At 40.9% G+C, this 22,990-nt stretch overlaps 1 protein-coding gene across 2 annotated transcripts in view; it reads left to right on the forward strand.

Moving 5' to 3' along the window:
• The window catches only part of syde2 (synapse defective 1, Rho GTPase, homolog 2 (C. elegans)), a 46,166-nt gene that overhangs the window by 7,608 nt on the left and 15,568 nt on the right, over positions 1–22,990 (forward strand). For both annotated transcript variants that reach the window (XM_028028163.1, XM_028028164.1), the window contains exons 2-5: positions 1,492–1,784; positions 2,441–2,831; positions 11,764–12,896; positions 19,657–19,783. In XM_028028163.1, coding sequence (XP_027883964.1) covers positions 1,492–1,784; positions 2,441–2,831; positions 11,764–12,896; positions 19,657–19,783 — 1,944 coding nt within the window. The remainder of the gene's footprint in view (positions 1–1,491; positions 1,785–2,440; positions 2,832–11,763; positions 12,897–19,656; positions 19,784–22,990) is intronic.

A 22,990-nucleotide genomic window follows, 5' to 3' on the forward strand; every position in this document is an offset into this window, starting at 1 on the left:
ACAGGTGATGCTACAATTTAGGTCTTTAATCACACGTAGGACTAACAACTCATTGGTATTATGGACACAAGGACTTGGTGACTGTAACAAACTGTGGTTTTGTGATCACACAGAAACATAAAGGTGCCTTGTTGGCTTACCAATTGTAGGAAATGTAAAACTCCATAATTGGAGCTAGACTAAATATGTAGATATTGAATTCTGCTTGCCCGAGTATAGAGCCTGGAGGAACTCCCACACACAGTTATTGTTTGTTTGGACTTATAACTGCCAAATAACAGTTATCTGACCTGCCAAATACATTTTAACCAACTTTTCCAATGTATTGATCAACATGTTATGATCAGCTGTGTTAAATTCAACACAGACACCCACTCACATAAATACAGATGTTTTTTACAGTTCATCTTCTTTTTTCTTTTTTACTCTTTAGACATCCTACTATCTATCCACAAGCTCACTTCTGACATACCTGAGAACTTACTCTTTCTCACTCTTCTTTGGCACTATTACAACTATATTTTATGCTAGATCTTCTGTATAGAATGTCAAATTTTCTAAAAGAAAGTAAAAATATACCCAGGTAATTTGCTCGGCTACTCAGGCATGTGTGAAAAAAGAATTTTCTGGAGAAGTTGGCATTAGAGCATGTTGGAGGGGCTTGGAGGAGAGCTGGAGGGGATCAAAACAGTATTTTATATGAGCCTGCTCTACAAGTTAGAGCAGGACGCTGGCCTCCTTCTGCACTGTGCTGTACTTGTCACACTCTTGTGCATAGTTGTGTGTTTTTTTTTCTATCCTTGCATCTGTGATAAATTCTTGCATCTTCTTAGTGTCTGATTGGAAATCTCCTACGAGGGACTGGAGAAAACAGTCCCTCGAAACATTAAGTGCTAATGCAGGTCACATCCGTATTACCGGAATGTGTTTTTGTTTGTTTACTTTTTTAACATGTTTCTGCTGTATTCACTTTTTACCAGTCTCTTCCTCCTACTTCTTTCTGAAACGTTGGCTGTTTCTTGCATACTTTTTTTGGATCTGCTACAACAGAAGGTATGCGTGCAAAATCCCTCAATTTCCTCTTGGAAGTGTGAGTTCACAGATTCCCAAAGTTAACCCTGAATAGGGTAGTTTCTGGAAATAATGCTGGAGGACATTGAGGGAGATTGTGATAGTCCATCTATCTTTAAATCCCTGAAAGAAGAGAGAAAAAAATTTAGCAAAGAAATATTTAAACCACCTGGCATTACTAAATATTTCCACACTTGTGGTTTGTTGATGTAAATGTTTTCTTCAGCCTGTTGTGACATGAATAGTTTGAGATGAAACATCGACTTCTCTAATTCAGTTCACATCTGTAATTACTGAAATTATACTAATCAAGAAGATGATTAGTTCCTTCTTTTAGTCCAGGAAATAACTTTTTAATTTTAATTTCTGACCTGCTGCAGTAACTCTCACGGTCTGCCTTTGTGTCCTCCACTTTCTCAGCTTTCATTGAGAATTTCCAAACTCCATGTGCTAATGGCAGAGAGGCCAGCAGACTGACCAACGAGCCTTCATCATGGAGCCCGCAGCTCACCACCACCATTACAGTGTCCAAAAAGCGCAACTGGCTGCAGCAGAGCTCCCAGCCAAAGAGTCACTGCACCAAGGATGAGCTGCAAGGCATGCTGGGAGCTGAGGAGGGCAGTCAGCTTCCTCCTGCTCCCAGCCCCTCGCCAGAATTTGTGAGATCCACAGGTGGAGCGCCGCCACGGCCAGTACGCCCACAGATCCCTCAGGTTAGATCCTCCACAGATGTATGAGATTAAGATGACTGTGGTGAAAAAGCAGAAACAGCTGTGACAGGGTGGGTCTTTTTACCATGTTACAACTAGGGGTGTCCTTATGCTATTTTTTCCACTTCTGACACGATACCGATATTGACCTAATACCATGTCAGTATGCATCATTCATTCTTTTATTACATATTTTGTGGTGTGGAATGTTAGAAAGGCAATGCAATACTCAGACAGAGAGCAGCAGTCAGCAACAACAGGCATGAGAACATGCTAATATCCAACAATTTTAGATGCAGGCTGATAAAATCTGATGCTCATCTATTGGCTGATATCGGATCGATTTCCGATATTAGTATCCGATTGGAACACCTCTACTTTTATCATGATTTTATATGATAGATATGAAATGCAAATGTGAAGTGGAAGGAAAATGATACATGGTTGCCAAGACATTTTTTACAAATAGTAATGATAAAAAGAAAAGTGTGGGTTGCATTTAGAGTAAATTTAGCCCCATTCACACCGAATTAGAAAGAAAAGCAGAATCACAAAGATTAAGGAACACAGCAGACAAGTCAGCGTTAAAGTTAAGTGTAATTCAAGGTGAGACTTTAAAACAATAGTTTGAAACTCTATCTATTTGTCTTTGTTTTCAGGTGGTTGTTGGTCAGTGTAAGATGTCTCCTCATCCTCGGAGCGTGGACCCATCGGAAGAGAACGACGCAGATGATGAGGGGGAGATTTGGTACAACCCAATCCCAGAGGACGATGAACCAGTGACGTCCCGTCGGCCCTGCATTCGGCTGGTCGTCCCACCGCAGGGCGAAGCGCAGAGGCGACCTGGCAGGGGAGCAGACGTGGCTCAGGGCAGCTGGACCGTGGAGGGTTCCAGCGGGTCTGAGGCGGTCATGGAAGGTCCCGGTAGCGGTTCTGGAGATTTGAGTTCGGGGAATGCTGCACATTCCACGGAGGCGCTACATCTGCACAGACAGATGCTCGCGTGCAAACCTCCAGAGGAGGGGGGGCCCTCCTCCAGCAGACCAACAGGTAAACCCCCTCCCCCACAAAAAAAACTCTTTATTGCTTCTTTCTTTGTGCAGACTTAGTCATTCATGCTTTTTCATTTATTTTATTGAGATGGTGCTTGGGGCCAATTACTTTTTGTCTCCATCAATCATTCAGCAGATTCTTGCGGTTTGCACTAATTATAGCCAACGCTGACAAGGATCCTAATCAAGGATTTTTTTTTTCGCTCTACAAAATAAGAGCTAAAAATCTAAAATATTTAATGTTTAACTGTAAATTTAAAGACAACTTTCATGTAAGTTTAAATCTTTAAGTTAAGACAGCCTTTTCATTGTTTTTGCTTAAAATGTAAAGCTCATCGGATTTTACATAAAGAGACAAACTGTTTTATTCTTATGTTCTTTTTTATCAGAGCAGACAGGAGTCAAGCCCCGTTTAATCATATCCTCCCATATCAGTGTCCCTCATTAGTTCAGCTCAGACAGACATTAGACAGAAGGAATTCAACATTGACATTCCTCAGACGAATGATATCCTCTTACTTAAGACCGAGTCCACACAATGATCTGTGATCTTTGGAGTTTTTTTGTTCATAAGCAGGGACAGATTCTTGACCCCAAGAGTTTCTGAATCACCCCAGACATGAATCATTGCACTTCTCCTTCACTTTCTTTCCCTCCTCTTTACTCGCCCATCCGTTAGCGACGACAGGATGATGACAACCAGCACACGGCTTCCCATCTCCTAGTGTCCTTTTCTTTCTTTTTTTTTCTTCCTGACTTCCGACTTTTTGTTCTCTGTGATGTGGCAACATGGTAGTTTGAACTATTTGGCACATCTTCATCTGAGCCTTTAATTATAACGCTTCTCTGTGGCACGCAACAGCCATTACAGTTGTACGAACACAAAAGCAGTGTGAATAGTCTGGCTCATTCTTGGGCTCTTGTTTCTCCCAGCGACAGTTTGAAGGCTTGAAATGAACACACTGACAGCTTTCCTCCACAAAGAACCAAAACCACAGTAACCAAGACCCGACAGAATATATATTTTGAATATATATTTTAAAATATATATTGAAACTATATATTTTCTGTATTCTTCTGTGTTATGAGAGTTTTGCGCCAACTAGCTTTAGCAGCAGCAATAATTAGCAGCTGATAAACTCCTTTATCCTGATTGTGTAGCATCCAGCTAACTCCTGGCACTCATATAACATGCATGGTTAAAAAAAAAAGACTGTCTGTCCTGCGAGACTTTCCTTGCGGGATTAGAATTAATCCAGTCCCAAATGAGACTCGGTGTACCGGTCCAGGAACGGCTCTAATCATACTGCACAGTCTGCCACACTAATCATTCAGCACAGAGCTAAATAAAAGCTATACCTTAGCACATCTTTTATAGAACTGTGTTTCTTTTTGTGGTCTAATTAAAAATTCAGCCAGAAAGTTTTTATTCTGATCTTATGTGATATAAACCAACATAAAGTAGTAGTTGTTTTCAGAATTTTCTAAATGTTTTACAAAGTAAGTGAAGTTAAGTGAAAAGTAAGTGTACTTGTATTCATCCCCTTGTAGAACAGTTTCTACATCAACTACAGTTGCAGGTTATTAGGGAAATGTTTTTTACCAGCTTTGCACAGACAGAATTAACAATTTTACCTCCATTTATTTTCTGTTAAAAATGCCCAAGGTTTGCCACATGTTGCCAGTTATATTTAGGACTGGACTTAGTTAAACTAACACATGGACATTCTTTGATGTAAACCATTTTTTGTAGCTCTGGCTGTATAATTAAAGTTTTTGGTGGCTAGAAGGTACAGCCCAGTCCCAGTCTCAAGTCGTCTGGGACTTCTAAAAAGTTTTATCTCTGAACAGCTTGTATTTAATTCCATCTAAGTTTGAGAATGCCCCTGTTCCATCCGAAGAAAAGCATCCCCTCAGCATGATGCAGCCTCCACCTTGTTTCTCCACAGGAATAGTGTGTTTGAGGTGATGTATAGTGGACCAAATGATCAATTTTAGGTTAATCTGATCAAAGTTTCTTCCCACTTGTGTTTACTCTCTTCCTTACGGCTTTCTTTCAACAAATAACTTTTTTCTTGTCAATTTTTCTTGTTATAAATTTCCTTCTGACATATTCAGAAGGAAAGCTTCTGAATCTTTCCTTGAGCCTGAGCTGTGCATCTTCTCCAGATTTATTGCTCCTCTGATCATTACTTTTTTTGTAAATATCTCTGTAGGTTTGAAATGAGAAACGCTCTGGACGAATAGCACGGACATGAGTTATATATAAGTCTTTTACTTTGCTACCATTCGGAAACCTGTGCTAAGTTTATGCCTCTAGTAAACATTTGTGTTTTCCTGCAGCCAGGTCTGTGATTGTGTGGTTTTACTTGTTGCTGTGAAAATGAGAACAGCGCGTAGTTGTTTTCTTTTTTCCCCCCCGTTTTCCCTCCTGCTCCGGAACTGCCTGCTGCATGTTGATTTTGCAGTCGATTCCAGCGGGTTTGGTGACGCCATCCCTCAGTTTATTGCAACAGAAACGGAGCTGCGTCCCCTGCTTTGTGTCATCAACCATCATGGAGGCTTGTTAGTGTGGTGTGGATACAGCGGGTTCGCTTTGCCTTGCTGTGTGCCTTCGTCTCCAGTTATAAACGGCCTCGACCTTCAGAGTTTACTGTGGGCATTGTGGTTGCTGTTAACAGAGTTTGTATTGACTGCAGAGGGACACTCCTCCTCTTTAAACTGGTGGGGGTTTTGGGGTGGTTGTGGTTTCAGGGCAGCAGCCTGCAATGAGCTGTCAGCCTCTCATCTGTTGATCAAAGAATCAGGAGCTGGAAATCAGGAAAATATAATAATAATAATAATAATAATAATAATAATAATAATAATAATAATAATAATTTGAACTGCTTTTAGCAAGCAAGAGTTGTTATGTGGCTATTTAATACTAAAAAGGTTCTAATTTCTTAAAGAAAGAGAATCATTGCACCTTAGACTTCATGCAAATAGGTATAATATTTTCAGATGAAAAACCGTTTTTAACTGCTTGTCATTCATTTACACCCACAGCATTTAATACGATAGCACTTTCTTCAAGAAATTAAACTTTTAAGTGTATGGTTGCTGATTACTTTTAATAGTACCTTAAATAGCCGGGTTTTTAGGGGTTGAGCAGTTTATTTCATCCTGAGGTCTTCTAAATATTCTAAGTTCCAAGAGAGGTTTGGTTAATTAAGTCTGCCAAAACATGTTTCTCCTCCTCAACAGTCAGAGGTGTCGAAGCGTTATGGATTGTGTCAGTTTCAGTCCGCTGGGATTTATTTTTTAGCTCCAGTTTTACCCGTCAGTCTTGTTCCTTTTCCTGTCTTTTCAAATGAGGCCACTTTGACCAAACTTCAGACAGAGTCCCAGTTTGTTCTCCAGTCCTGGCAGAAGAGAGCTGGTTGTCTAGCAAACGAGTGACCAGTGTCCTCTCTGTTCACCTCCCTCTGAATACACAGCAGCTGCTGCTCTTAGGGAAATAAAACATCAAACAACAAGCCCCCCACAGACAGAATATGCTTGCTTGGAGACAGCAGACACATCATTTGGCTCCACCATACTTATTTAAACTAACTTACCCTATAAGTCTTTAGTTTCTTACTAACATCTGCGGATACATAGGCATGGTTTGGCAGATGAGCCTTTTGATTAAACATGGTCAGCTATTGCTGCAATGTCTTAAAGCTTTCATAATGTGATATTGTAGGAAATGTTTCCCTCTGTGCAGACCAGTCGCTCATTAATGTTAAATGTTTGCCCATCACAATTTCTATCCGTACCGACATATAGGAATCAAGACTTTTGATGTTTGCAAAACCAATTGAATTCCTGTGATTCTAACCCATCTTTTGAACTTCCTGTTTCTTGTTTAACATGAAAATGAGCTCATGAAGGATCCACTTTCATCTGGCAGACCAGAAAATTGACAGGCCTCTTACTTATTGTGCATGAATAGCAATGTCTGCTGAATTAATGAAGTAGTATAAATGTAAATGACTCTGTCCGGTTGGCTGCTTCCTTTTCCCTCGCCGGATACACTACAGACTCCTTGTGTGCTGCCTACTGAGTGACTTTTTGTTTAGCTGAATGCTTTATTTGTATGGACGATAATGATTGATGGACTTTGGGGGTGGTGAACTCACTGGTGTGTTTCCAATCTGTTGTTCTCTTTGGAGCCTGTTTAAGGGAATCTGACTTGGCCAGCACTCAAAACTGGATCAGAGCTATTTCTGGACTTGTTTTGGTCTCATTGGCTGCAGAGTTCCATACTTGGCCTTGGTTGATAGCGTTATAGACAGAGAGTACAAACCTCACAGTTCAATCCCTGAAGCTGTCTGATGGTTGCAACCTTTGGGTCTGGAGGAAGTCAGCAGCCTTTAGCAGCAACATTGTGTGAACAGCCCTTGAAAACCAGAGCAGATTCCTCAACGCACAGCAGAAGTGAAGTTCAGGTCACATAGTTTTCTCTAGAAGATTTTTGATTTCTCTTTTGATAGGTAAAAATAATCATCAGGGCTAAACGAGGCATATTCTCTCCAAATAAAGAGTTCCAATGACATTCTTTGCCCAATTAATCAAAAAAAAAAAAAACAACAACACATCCAAATCCTAAAAATTAGATAAAGTTGCTTCATTGCTCTATCACATTCAATAAATGTAACATTTCTACATAAGACTAATTATTTAGAGGTATTCTATTTAACAAAGTGTTATTAACTGATGCCACTTTATTGTCAGAATGCTTTCAAAAATAGAGAAAGATTTTGTCCGGAACCAGGTGATTGGCCCTGACTTCTGACTGTCCAGTCACAATCTGAAAAACACCATATTTTTCCAATCAGTGCATACACCATGTGTTAGCACTGCCTGGTAGCACTGAGGAAAAAATCAAAAACACAATTTGATGTAAAAACTGTTATTGAGTGACAAAGACTCCAAACTTACCTTTAAATTGATATTTTCCATCCATTTTCTTACACCCGTATCTCATTGGGGTCCGGAGGGGTGCTGGTGCCTATCTCCAGCTGTCAACGGGCGAGAGGTGGGTTCACCCTGGACAGGTCACCAGTCCATTGAAGGGCAACACAGAGACAGACAGGACAAACAACCATGCATGCACACACTCACATCTAAGGAGAATCTATACTGACCAGTTAATCTAACAGTCATGTTTTTGGACTGTGGGAGGAAGCCGGAGTACCCGGAAAGAACCCACGCATGCACAGGGAGAACATGCAAACTCCATGCAGACAGAACCTGGGCCGGGAATCAAACCCTGGACCTTCTTGCTGCAAGGCAACAGTGCTATTGATATTTTAAATATTTAATTAAATATTACTGGAAAATTTCTGATAAACAGAGCTTATCTTTTCACACCAGTATTGAGTTCTTCATTTTTGTCCTTTTCTAAAGTGTCTTGTAAAAATCTTTGCATGCAGCTGTAATCACTTACTGAGCCTCTCAGAGTGACTATGACACTAAAATGCTAATCTCTTCAGGATATGATTCACTTAAAGTGGTGTATAAAGTGGATATGGATTTATTGTTCCCTTATCGTTGTTGTTTCTTTCCCAAGAGGAGATGTTCAAGGAATTTTCATTTAATGTAGTGAGGAAGCAGTTAAATGTGGGCTTGTCTTCAGTTTGTCATTATATTGCAAATGTTTATAACCTTGTAAGTTTTCTCACATTCCTGACCAGAATTAGCACCCACTCACTTTGTTGATTTACAGCAGGGGCGAAATTGGCGCAGTAGTATAAAAAAGTTGAGTCATATACTGCAAGTATCACTTTGGCAGGGTTCTAACAAGCCGCAATGCATGCTTGGTTATTTAGGCAGGGCTTTTGATAACTGCTGGAGTTCGACATCCAGACTTCTGCAGCCAATAAAAAACCATCCAGAACCAAAATATCCAGAGCTGAGTGAAGAGGAGGCAGCTCAGCTCACGGTGGTGTCCCAGTCACCGACTACAGCGCCAGCATGTCATTCACACTTTTATTTACACTTGCCATGTTTGTCAGCACACACCCTGGCCTATTTTGTTTTTACGTTTCGCACACTTTTGGCTGACAAGCTTGTACAAAAACAGACATGCAAGTGGATACAGGTGGGCAGTCAGGAGCAGCAGATTGTTGTCTCCCCTCAAGGCTTATCAAAGTTTGCTCAGGCTCATTTTGCTCATTTTTTCTTTCTCACACACATGCTTAATCAAATGACAGCTGAGATTATATGACCGTCTTGGCGTGGGCTGCAGCAGCAATTTGTTTTGTGATGGAATAACACAAAAACAAATGATTAGTTTGTAACTTTGGTGCACGCCTTCACTCTGCACCTGTTTAATGCTAGTGCGGTGAAAAATCAGGGTCATAAATTCCTGGCCTTTGTTAAAGGCTGTCAGATGCCGGGTGCCTGAGGGGGCAGCGGGGTCAAGGGGCCGTGTGTGTGCTCTTTTTTTATAAATGCGTTCTCTCTTTGTGTTACAGTAATGTAGGGACTGGAGTGCATAGTAAATGTTGGGGGTGGGCACAGTTACACGGCTTAGGTGACACCCAGCGGAATGTGGACCTTTTGACCTTTTGACCTCGGAACATGGCCCTGGAGGGTTGAGTGTCAAACCATCGCCCCTGAACCTCAGCTTGTAGGTGTCACATTACTCTGCTGGCTGCTGCCACAAGTCCAAAGGCTACAAAGCACCCAGCCTGTGGGGGTGTGCGCGCGTGTGCGTGTGTGTAGAGTCAAAACTATTAACAATGCAGTCGTCATTAGACTCACCTTAAATCAGTAAATCCAAGAGGACAGAGGGCGTGAGAATGAGCTGTGATGATAAAGTAACTTCTTTCTGGGAGTTCCTCTGGTTGCTACCGTTGGCAATGCTTTAAACTAGCATCACAATACTAAAAATATTTGCTTAGGCGAATTACAACTTGTGTGGAGTGTTCTTGTCAACCTGGTAATTCTCATGTCCAGTGTGTTTAATGTTTGACTCACCAGTCACACATCCAAGTCAAACAAGCTGAAAACCAGGTGATTCTGGTTAACAGTGAATTTCTGTGGTTTACTCCTCAAAACATTTTTATTGTTAATAATTTACAATTATCAACAGCACATAGCCTACAATTTGTAAAAGGTTTATTTTAGTGTTTACTATATCTAAAGTGTGTACTCTTTCCCCACAAGTCAGTAAATTGTAGAATCTTTTAATACTAATTTAGTATTTTTGCAATAAGATTAGGACAGTCCTTGCTATTTTGTGAGCTACTGTAATAATTCTCTGCAGTTTCCTAAAATTATTTTTGTAGAAAGTACCTAAAATAGCTGCTTTTGTGCAAATTATGTTTCTTGAGATCTTTGGCTGGTCACTTTAAAATACTTGAAATTTGTGAGTGAGCTTTGTCTGATTTTAGTACTCTCTCTCCTTGTTTTAGCCTTGACTGTAGTTCTTTGTGTACTGCACCCCTCCCCAGATGTTAGGTAAATTTGCTCCTCCAGGGTCCTCCGCCCATATACTCCATTTTCAGAGCCCCTCTGTCTGGATTACTGGCAGGGCGCTGTGACAGGCAGACACCACTCCACCCATCTAAAAGGGAGCTTGATGAGGAATCTGAGAGAAAAGCCGTGTTTGTACGTTTACCAGCCAGCTTGCCAGCCTTGCAGTCGACCCTCCAGACCTCTGAGTGCCTGGACAAGGGGCGCCTTTGTCCCTGATCTGCAGGGCTACACCCTGACCCACTAGTGCTCCCCATCTTACCCTCTCCACATCCTGCTGCACCTCAGTCTTTTCACTCTCCATGCCTGCACCCTAGAATAGCACAGCAGGTCTCCTCTGAAACTAGAGCTGGTGAAGGTGGCAGGGCCTGGCTCGCTTTCTACTTTATATCTCTCTGTGTTCTTTCGCCCTCTCAGAAAATCTGAACAAACTAGGAATAATCAGAAATGTATTCCTACTTTCAGTCCACAATAACTAAGCAGGATATTTTGTAAAATAAAACATTTCTGCTCAGGTTGGACGTCTTGTCCACAAATGAACTGAGGTATGATGAGAAAAACATACATTTTAAGACTGAATTCCAATATGGTGGATTTGGATAGCCTGCAGATAATTAAAACAAATTTTTATATGCCCACTTTGCGCATGCCCACGAGAATTTTCTGATTTAGAACTACACCAGTTTTTGTTGTCTTCTCCTGTGACTGTGCTTGCATTAGACTTCTGTTGTTAGCTGAAGAAATTAATGACTGAGAAGAACAAAAACATCAGAAAAATCCCAATAATTTTATTTTGGACAATCTTTAACCTTGGACTGTGTTAGTTATGGTCATTTTCAAACTTAATTTACCAATGTGTTATTTTGAGTGCAGCCTGTCAGCTCTTGTTTACGGTGGGTACACTAATTTAAAGAAAATTGCTTACAACCTACTGATCGGGGTCTGTTTTGGTCAATAAACTCCAGCTAATATTTTAGGGGCGTTTCTAGTTTTGTAAGCAATAGAAGTTTCTACACATTTTCTTTGAAGTTGACTGTCTAGCTTTGCATATGGAGACTTTAACAGTACTATACTGCGTTGAATGTTTATATAAAGAGTTGCACAAGGATTGTGTTTACCACTGGATTACTGGGCTGCATGTACACCTAATCATATGATGATATGCCATAACGGTGTAGCGTAGACTGTAATTTATGGCTCCTGCATACCTTTCCTTTGGTATTACATCCTTTTCCCCTTTCTGTCTTCTTGAGACAGTGTGTAATTACTTGTGATAACAGGTTAAACTTACATACAGAAAGCACTAGCCATAGTGATTTGGGAAGCTTGTATGAGATGGGTGTCCATTTGTTGATTTTCTTATAGATATTTTATAAGAATTACAATTAATTTGGATTTCTTTTCTTCTGTTGTTTCCATTTCAGATGGACTTGACCTGCCCAACGTCGTTAGCTTCTCACCTCCTTCGAGCCCAAACCCAACCAAGAAGAGCAGCTCCATCAACTGGTCCTTCCCAGACAAGATCAAGTCCCCACGAACAGTCAGGAAGATTTCCATGAAGATGAAGAAGCTTCCCGAACTCAGCCGAAAGCTCAGCGTCAAAGGGACCCAAAATAGCAACACAAGTAGCAATGGAAACAGTCAGCTAGAGCCAAGGGCCCATTCTCTCCGGGCCACCGGCAGTGGGTCCGAAACCGTCACCCAGAGTTCCGGTCCGCCTCGGTTAGCCCCATCCGGAGGTGGGCCGGCGAGCCGCAACGTGATCTCCCGCTACCACCTGGACAGCAGCGTTTCAACACAACACAGCTTCAACAAGAAGAAGAATAATGGCAGCTCAAAGTCGGCCAGCAAAGGCGGCTACCTCAGTGATGGTGACTCACCGGAGCTGGTTGCCAAATCTGGCAAACATGGATCTGCCGAGGGGAAGAGTGGAAAAGGCAAGGATGCTGAGGGAGGAAGTTCTAGACTCAATGGCACCGAGCTGGACATTGATGCTTTTCGCCATTACAGCTTCACAGATCAGCCCAAGTGCAGCCAGTACATCTCTGGACTGATGAGCCTCCATTTTTATGGTGCTGAGGACCTCAAACCTCCACGCATCGACTCACGAGATGTTTACTGTGCAATCCAGGTTGACTCTGTTAACAAAGCACGAACCGCACTTCTTACCTGTCGAACATCGTTCTTGGATATGGATCACACCTTCAACATTGAGCTGGAGAACGCCCAGCACCTCAAGCTGGTGGTGTTCAGTTGGGAACCCACGCCAAAACGGAACCGTGTCTGCTGCCACGGAACGGTGGTGCTGCCCGCACTCTTCAGAGTGACACGCACCCACCAGCTGGCGGTGAAGCTGGAGCCGCGGGGGCTGATCTACGTCAAGTTGAACCTCATGGAACAGTGGCAGAACTCGCTGGACGGCGGGCCAGACGGAGACAGAGAGCCGCAGGTGTTTGGAGTGGAGGCGTGGCGGGTAGTGGAGAGGGAGAGCACCGGGCTGATGGTGCCACTCATCATATACAAGTGCATCAACGAGATTGAGAGAAGAGGCTGCCAAGTAAGTGTGTTTGAATGTTTTTGACCATGGATGTTTTCCATTTACTTAACTGGGACCAGTTTTGGCACTTTTAATTGTTTGTTTTGTAATTAAATGCCTTATTACTTTCTCAGCTAAAGTTTAGGGGCATTGAAGACTGAGGTTTTAAGTGCATTTGGATTATCCAGAAGGATTCAATTATCTGAGTGATGGTAGGATGGAGAAGGGACGAATAGATGACTCAGGGCCTCGTCTACAGTAATCTAGGAGTTTCTCTGGTTTATTGTGGTGAATAAGGAGCTCCGCCAAAAAGGAAATCTCTGAATTTACTGTATGTTATTCTGCGTCATGACTGAAAGAACAAGATCCTGGACAGGTGAGGAGCGCTGTCATCCCTGCATTCTGGCTCTGTTCAAAACTAGGTAGTTCAGACATTCAATCAGGAAGCCTTCAGAGTGGCCTTACTTTGGAGGTTTTCTCTTCACTTACATATCTTGCTTTGCTTGAAAATCTGAAGAAAGCTGCTGTCAAACAACAAATAGCCCTTCTTAAATGGAAGACGGTATCTCGTTTTTGATGTTCACAGACTATAAAAGCAGCTGGAGAAATAACTTCGGATTCACAACATCCTTTTAGCTTTGTGGGATGAATGCTCGCCCTGCAGCCACTAATGATGTTGAATGAATCAAATAGCAGCACTCATAATGTCACAGAGTTGTTGCCATGGGCAACACAACTGCTTTATTCAGTGAAGAGACATATGGATGAATTAAGACACTGATGTGGCAAAGACGAAAAGGGATACGAGGATTCTTGTGGATATCAGCAACTGATATTCTAAACTTTCTTAAAATAATGTAAAAATAATCAATCTCGTGGTATTGCACATTATATTGTGTTTTGAGTTGAATATATGTAAAATCTTGGAGAAAAACTAGTGTTGGATTTTTGCTTTGAGCAGCTGGGTGTTGTGATCTCAGGGATCTCAAGTGGTTGTGCAGTTCAGTCTGATTAACATCCCTAATATATTATTTGTTGAGGATGAATTCAGTTTTATGTTTGTTCCAGCTTAAAAGAAAATAATCAGTTTTGGATTCATGTAAAGAAATCAGATTTTTGGTTCTTCATCATATCTGGGATTTAAAGACTGAACAGCTGTAGCTTCAGTGGGACTTGCTTAAAATGAAGATTAATCATATTTGCATGTGTGAAGTTTTACTCTCATTAGATGTCTTGCCTTGACAAGAATTCATTGTATGATTTTATATGATTTCCTGTTTCCCTGGGATACAAAATATGATGTAACACAGAAATCCATTTTCCTTAACCATAAGACAAGAAAATTTATCTTTCAAGTAAGACGTATGTGTGTTGATCTTCATGAGTCAGTAAATGGCTACAATAAACCTGTCCATATCGATAGTCCACTGTACTGAAAAGTTTCAAACAATAAAAACTGATGAAAAATATCAGATGAAGACCATAGATTTTGACACACACTAGAGAGTGGAGTCTTGGGGTCTTCTAGTCTGTCTGATAGGAAAAGCTTTAAGGATTTTTCACTCATTTTTATTGGGCAAGTCATTTTGGAAACCCCAGTATTCCTCATTCAGGTTGTGGCACTTGTTTCCTGCCTCACAAAGATAAAGTCTCAGTTTTTTGTGCCCACCCGACTTAACGTTTTACAATTCTAACATTACCATTACCTTTTAAATATGTCAGATTTCTTTTCTTTGTTTTTATGACTTTAACCTCCCGGTTCTGAGTTTTATCTATTTATCTCTCCTGTCTGTGGATTTCTAAGTCTGACATGTTTGTCTGCTGTCGCTCCCAGCGCTTCCTCTAATCTCTCCCCCATCCTCTTGTTTTTTTGCCTCTTTTTCATTAGTCTCAAATCAACTTCAGGGGTCTTCTGCATGGCAAGCAGACAGAGGTTAGGCTTGGGGTCGACACCACATTCCAGGGGAATTTTTGCAGTTTTTTTGCCCTCAAAATTCACATTTGCTTGTGTCTTTTATGCCGCCGCTCTCTTTTGATAGTCGTGTTGAAATGTGTGTCCTCGAGGCTTTTCTAAGCTTTTAAGATCCTAGATGAGTGCTGGTACTTTGAAAAGACTTCAGAGGGTACCTGTGTCAAAGAATGGAGTTATGTATGTCTGAAAGACAGTCTTAGAAGAAGCTTTTTGACTCAACTCACATACACGACATATATGATTGAGAATGTTGTACTTAGATGTGGAGTGTGCAGAGAAATTACCAGAGTCTTGAGGGAGCTTTATCACTTCTTTTGTAGATACAGCATAAAATTTTGACAGTAAGTAAAGTTCTTAAGAATATAATACTCTGTTGAGTTGTTAGTGGTTTATGCAATCGGTTGATTTGATGGTGTAAGCAGGTGGCTTACCATAAAACCATGAGGAACAACATTAAAGGTTTTTTTACAGTAGGAAGCTGTGGTATAAGCTTTAATTAAAGAGACAAACAAATCATACAAACAGCTTGACAACTGCTTCATACTGGCATCAAACTCACTCTTGGTGCTGAATGGTTAATCATCAGTTCTTCTGCAGCACTCATTGCTCCAATCCCCCTTTCAATCATCATATCCAGCCCCAATGCCTGAGAAAAAATGCTGCTGTTTTGTTTTTGCTAACCTGACTTTGTCACGAATGTGTATAATTTGGAGGAGGTTGTGACGTAAAACAAACCACCATCCACTTTTAATTCTGACCAAGTTCCTTCAGTGCCCATATCTAAACAAATACTGACGCAGAGAGAAGGTAACACATTGTTCCACCCTCAAGGCTTCACAAAAGACTAATAACCTTTTTTGGGTGTCTATAAGGGTTAGTACCTGAGGTATTTGGATAGATTCAGAGAGGAACTATTGCTCTTTCTACTCAGCCATCTGAGGGAGTTTGATCTGGTTAGGATGCCTGTTGGCCATATTCTTTACCAGCTTGTTGTAGAAGTGTCCTAGTGGGGGGAGGCCTTGGGGCAGATCCAGGACTTGCAGGAGAAATGGTATTTTCTGACTGTCTTGATAGCGTCTCAGATTCCCTCCAGATGATCTGATAGCTTGACCAGAGGAGAGGAGGGGAGCAAGGGATTCCTGCATGTGCAGACTTCCAAAGACGAGAGACTTCATAGTAAAGATTTGAAAAATACAAGGCAAATTTTACCATGGCCTGTATGCGTAATCAGTGTAGTATTGATCTGAAAGTCTGATTTCAATCAAAGACTGGTAAAACAAATGCTGCCTGGTTATTCAAGTCCAGAAGAAGCCCCAAAGCACTTCACTTTACATTCAGTCATTCATTCATTCATTCACACACGTTCACACTGATGGTGGTGAGCTACAATGTGACCACAGTGAGTCTGCCATGTGCCAGTGCCACTGAACCCTCTTAGCAAAACCAGCAGGCAAGGTGGGTGAAGTGTCTTACCAAAGGACACAATGACTGAGACAGATGGAGCGGGGGTTCGAACCAGCAACCCACCGCCTACAGAACGAACTCTGACTACCGTTGCCCCAGGTGGGCAAATATATTATGGTGTTAATGACTAACTATGCATAATTGACTTTTTAGCTTTACATCATGGCTGGAAGACTCTCATTGTAAAGGATGGACATGGTTAACAGCAATATTCATGTAGACTGTTTTGTTTAAACAATGTTCGGTCAGTGGATCAAATGTCTGCGCACAAACCAGTGTACTTCCACCATCAGAAAATAAAAAGATTAATGTAGGAGAGATTCACAGTTTCGTACTGTTTGCACACAATTCTGATTCTACCATCTGAATGTTAGAGCTGAGCTCGAGAGCAGTCAGCACTTTTAAAATCTGATATTTAAATTTGGCGACTCTGTTTAGTTGTAGCTCTCAGTTTCTTGTTCTCAGCATACAGGAGTGGCAGCTGGAACTATGTTGGACCTTGTTCCAAGTCAAACCTTCTGCTTAAAGGTTCAACATGTTGTGGTTCAAACAGATGGTATTCTTGGTTGCTAAAAGTACTTTTTGAGCTGCTTTTGCATTGCTGTCTTCCTAAACCAGTCTGGCGATTCACTTCTGACCTCTGACTTCAACTAGGCATTTCATGCACTCAGCTCCAGCTCTCTTTTCCAAATCATTCTCTGTAAACCCGAGAGCGTTTTGCTAGTTAACAAGTAACTCAGCAGGTGTGAGTGCCTGGTGAGTGAATATTAAGAACTTGTCACAATGCTTGGATATGTAGCTGTCCCAAACCATTTCCTCATTGGATAAAGTTAGCATGACTGGCGGTCCTACAGGGATCTCCTGTGACACACACATTCCTATGACTGCATTTTGGGAAATCATTTCCTCCTGCCAGACGAGGAAAGAAATTCCCAAACTTGGTGAAACATTTGGTGAAATTTCCTTCCTTATTAAGTTTAATCTTACAGCTGATCTCAGAGCAGGAAAATACTCTACATCATTGACATCCACTCTCCTTTTCAGCTCATTTTGTTTGGAGGTCATTGTGCCTGCTTTTTCCACAAATAGGTCTTGCCCGGTGCCGCCTGTTGTGTTGCCCGGCAGCCACAGAGCATAAGAGCAAGCCCCTCTTTTCTGCTAACAGCTGTTCTCTGCCTGCACTCAAAGAGAGACACCATGTTTTTTATTTCTGAATGGACTTGTTGTTCATTGTGTGGGGTGACTTTTATTTACTTGCACACAAAGCCAAATCCCTAATCTGTCCTCTCTCGCTCTCGTGTGAGGTTTAGAAAATCACCACTGGGTTTTGCGAGGGCAGCTTAGCAGCAGTCGCTCTGTTGGGACAGATAGACATGGCACTGCTCCTACGCTGGAGCCCGGAAAGACTGGCAGTGTGTGTTTGTGTGTGTCTTGGTGTGCGCACAACCAGACTCGACCCGCCATTCACAGCCCACTGACTTAACACGTTACTGGGGCAACCACACCAGTTGGCCTGCAATCCCACATACCAGACAGACACATGTAGGAGAAATTATGGTATGTCTGCAGCCAGGCCTAATCCCAGCATAACAAGGAGAGCAGTGGTGCCAAGTTTCAGCTATCAGATGTCTCCAGTCCCTTTAGGTCACAGTCTGGAGGCTTAGGTAAAGAAACAAAAATGGTTCATAGCTTTCATTTTTAATGCTCTGTTTTCACCTTAGTCCTTATAGGAGATCAGCTTTGACACACTCAGTCAGAAAGATGTGGCACTTTTATGAGACTGAGAGCCTTTTTATGTTTGTCCACTTTCTATCACAAGGTCTCTTATGTAAGTTTTTAGCGAACTGTCGTGTGATGAGATGGAAATTCAGACTGCTTGTTTCAGCTCATGGGGCCCAGTGTAAGTTAATACTCACTGTAGAGGGTTGTTACTGTGTAACTCACATTACCTCGTCACTTTACCCACTCTGGCACTTTTAAATGTGATGCTGCTACGTTTGCTGTTTAGCATTAAAATTTATTCTGAAATTGTCCTTTAAGAGTAAAACATCTTGACGGCTGTCACTGACATCAGGAAAGAATCCCATAACGTCTGCCGTTACAAAATTATTTATTGGAACAACATGTTTTGTGCCTCTAAGGTTCTGTACATAATTATTATCTTGGTACATAACTTACATAGTGATAATTTAAAAAGCTTGCTAACTGCATTTCTTATTAGCGATAAGAAATGCTATGAGGTAAAAATGATTTTTAGATGAACAATGTTTGTGACATTGTCTTTGTTATTTTTAGATCTTGAAAATTACATGAGATAAAAATAGATTTTTAGGTGAACAATGTTTGTGACAATGTGTTTGGTAGTTTTGCTCTTAAGATCTGAGCATAAAGCTGTTAACTCTCCTTCTTGTAGTGATAATCCCATCAAATGCAAATTTTTTAGAAATATTTTATTGTAAAACTAGGCAGCAGAATAATAAATACACAGCATACTGCATAAGAAGTAGAGATGAGACAAAGAATACATCGCAATTTGTTGCAAATTGTTAAGCTCAAGTCTTTGACAGCTGCAACAAATAGCTTTTATTAACTGTGAGAAATTTTTATCAGCATCAAAGTAGGTGATTGGTATTTCTGACTTTGTTCAAAGGTCATGAGAAACTAATCACTAATCTCCAGTTCATTGCTCTCATAGCATCTTGTTTGAATTTTGTATGAATACAGATTAGTTACCTACAGAGCCTGAGGGTGTTGAAGACTGAAGGTATAGGAGTACAACATTAAAAAAGGCCACAATAGTAATATCAGTGTAAAATGTTGCAGTGGCAGTATGCATAGTAATTACCCATCATCTGTCATTATGATGTCTCTACCACTCTTCATGGGTTTGAACCAGATATTTACCTTTGAGTTTTCCATCATGATGCTGAGGAAATCAGCATACTTGAGGTGTGGCTTTAAAATACATTAACAAAACATTGGTGTGGCTCCAATTTGAAGTAAAATGTGTCAGTCGAGATCTAGTTATCAGTTTGGACTTTACTTGTAACTTATGGTACATTCTATTCTTAAACTCCCAGTCTGGACAATAACTCAGTCTTTAAAAAAGTAGCAACACATTTGATTTCAAACACAAAACAGTAAGAGGTAATAGTGATAAATCAGTCAATTTGTATTTATTTCTAAAAACATTGTTGTAAACTTTAGCTTATCAAAGTCAGAGTCATTTTGCAGAGAGAAGTGGGAATCTTCATTGTTGAAATACTGATTAAAGCTGATAAAAGTATCTGAAATGCTATGAATTATATATTTGACTAACATGTTTCTGTGTGTTTGTGATTCCAGGTGGTGGGTCTCTATCGCCTGTGTGGCTCCGCAGCCGTAAAGAAGGAGCTGCGTGAAGCATTTGAGAGAAACAGCCAAGGCGCGGAGCTGTGTGAAAGCATGTTCCCTGACATCAACGTCATCACAGGTAACGTGATCAGCTGGAGCGGAAAACACGACGCAGCATCCACACACTGGACCCAAATCAGGGAAATCTGTTATTCAAGCACATACAGGGAATTGTTAGAATATCAATCACATTTTACCTCAGTGTAACTGTAACTAGAACAATGTGACCTAATGACTTGAAATCACTGAGGTGAAATAAGCAGTGATTGATAAAAGTGATTCCAGTGAATCTACAAATGAAACTAATGAGACCTTCATTTGTCGGAGTCTGGGTTTAGTATTGATCACAATCGGTAAACGTTCTGTCTGAACTGGTGTGGCCGTCACACATGTGCACTTCTAACAGTGTGTGTGCGCGTGATGTTAGTAATAAAAGCATTCCAGCAGTCGACATATAGATCAGTGCCTGAAGGGAAGCACAAAAACACACACCCTCACACACACTGATCAAACCCGGCTGTACATTCAGGTCATTCTTTCTCCATCCAGTTTGTAGGTTTGGACTTGTAATGGACTGTCCCCTCCATGGTTGCCATGACTAAAAGGATTTTTGTTGTCCTACAGTTTGGCTCAAGTAAGGCACAATTGACAATACCACTTTTATTCTTAATTTTTTTTATTTTTACTTTAAAATAAAACAGAGTCAGGCAATAGAAGAACATCTCTGAGTTCATCAGCTCAGGGAGCAGAAAAGGTTGTAGTAAATGACTTGAGTCATGACTTTCTTTTCCTGTGGAGGAAGGCCATGGAAACCAGTAGGTATTGTAGAAGCTGCTGTTGGTTTTAGAAAGAGGCCTCGCTTAGGCGTCGTTCCATCATGCCTGCTTTGATCCACATGCAGTTGCAAGGCAGAGCAAAGAACACAGTTAACAGTTGAACGGGCTGGAAAAAAAGGCCCTGCACCATCGAGGATTGTTGGTTTTTGCTTGCTGCCTAAATTTGCTCTGCCAAGCGAGTTGCTGTGGCTGATAGAACTGAAGAGATGTTGGAGTTTGATACATGATGCGATGATCAAAGGATCATAATCTTGCTTTATTATATTTCTTCTACTATATTAATTATTTTGTTTTTTAAATTTCAGATTTGTTTGAAATTTGTCTAATTTTACTATCCCAACGCTGATATTATAAGCCTGTGCTATGTTCTAATTAAGGTTTATAAAACTAATCTCCAGGCCATCAAGTGAGCAGCGTGTGGACGAGCTCGGAGGAGTGGCGTGTCACACGGCTAATTTAAAAGCGCTGGCAGTGAAAGGGATTATCCTAGGGGTCAGAGTTCAACTCAAAGCTTGCAAAACATGCTCAGAGCACGGACCTACACTGTTTCAGATCAAATCCTTTGTTTCATATCCCAATAGTAACATCAGTATAAAGATACAAAAGAAGTATCCGCAACAGGTCGGCATGAAAAATAGTTATTTTTGTTCATTTTGTTGTTGTTTTTTTGTTTGTTGTTATATCAACAACATATACATCTTTGCATTCATGGAAAAGCAGTTGCATCTTTCTCTGTTTAATAAAGTACTGTATAAAAAAGTATAATAATAATAATTCTGTCATTATTTAATAGTAAAAGAAAATACCACATTTTCACATTTATTTCATACATTACAGAAGATAATGTGGACAAATTTTTTTTTCTTGATTTGTTAGGGAGTGCTGGTGATAACAGTGTCAAATTGTTGTGTTTGAATGAAACCCTTAGTGAAAGCATGTGAAATGGACATTAATTAGGACAATTTGTTGTCATAAACCCTGAACCCAGAAACCAGCTGATGGATTCCCATCATGCCACAGTTCCTGCACAGTTTTGACTGATTTGCCATTTCCTCATCCTCCTTCTCCGCTTTGCCCCCCACCATCGGCAGTACTCCAGTGAAGACATGGAAAGTCATTAACAAGTGCCCCCTTTGTTACCGAACAAACACAGATGGTATTTGGCTCACGCATGGGGGATTAGCTGAACTCTGGGCAGGCCAGGGAAGCAAGAGAGCGTTTTACAGAGAACGGCAGGTCGGCTCTGTGGCCGTTGATTTGTTTCCTAAACTGCGGGTCAGAAATTAAGAACTAATTCAGGATATATTTATAATAAATCACCTCATAGTACAGGAGTGCAGCTGTTCCAGAGTTACAGAAATAGTTCCGTGGAAATTTTGAGCTAACCACTATGTAGAGATTCTCCGTGTGATTGGTGGAGGGAGCGACACACACCTCAACCCACCCCCAAGTACTGTGGGGGTGTGCTCAGCAGTGGGGGGGTTAAGATGGAGAACAAATCCCCATTTGTTTTCTGGACGGGGTGCTGAGTGCAGCACTGACAGGAGGAGTGACCCTCTGCTTTGTTTGAACAAGAGGTCAAAGGTAGAGCCATGCCCTAATGCATCGTGTGCCTTGTAGTGTTTGGTGGCACATTTGGGGTTGTGGAAAAGTTAAGCATGTAAGGCTCAATTTAAGAGTTTTAAAGAATTGTCTTGATTGCAGAGATATATATGTCTTGGTCCTAGAAGAGGAGAGGATGTGTAGCAAGTGTGTAAACATGTTTATATTTCACCCCAAATCCATCTTCATTATCTGTGTATATTTGTTTTTCTTGGTTTTTGAATTGTATTTTATTTTGGTGGAGAAACTTTTATTTTCTTGTTTCCTGTTTCGTCATATCCTGTGTGTTCGCGCCACCCTCCTCAGTTCTGGCCGAGCTGCGCTGGGGAGAGGTGTGTGTGGGGAAGCCAGAGCCCAAGAACTGCTGTGCTGAAAACATTCTTGTTTTAAACAGAATAAACCTGCCCTGCTGCTGCAATACAGCCAGGGTCCTCGTCTGCTGGTTCCTTTTACCAGTTGCACACAACGCAGAGTACATACAACAGATGAGTCAGATGAAGGTGGCTACATATGCACAGGTCCAACATTAATATCTGAATTTAAAAATCTAAAAAAATCGATTTTTGGAGACAATGTGTCTGGTCCATGAGGACAGATCAATTCAGTCTAATTCTGTGTTTTGTGCTCTGAAGGACATCATGCTGTGTTATGTATTTTACATTATATTTAGAATTCCTAATAATACTTTTTGAACCATTTGAAAGAACGTTTGTTGCAGTTGATTTTTACATGTTTGACCTGTTGCTTTAGTCAGTTTCTGTTTCTTTACTATTTATTTTATGTTGTTAAAGTTGTGTTTTTAGATGTTGACCAAGTTTGTGAAGCTATTGGTGTATTTAAGTGTGCTG

The sequence above is a fragment of the Xiphophorus couchianus genome, chromosome 9 (assembly GCF_001444195.1).
Source record: "Xiphophorus couchianus chromosome 9, X_couchianus-1.0, whole genome shotgun sequence".
Classification (NCBI taxonomy): Eukaryota; Metazoa; Chordata; class Actinopteri; order Cyprinodontiformes; family Poeciliidae; genus Xiphophorus; species Xiphophorus couchianus.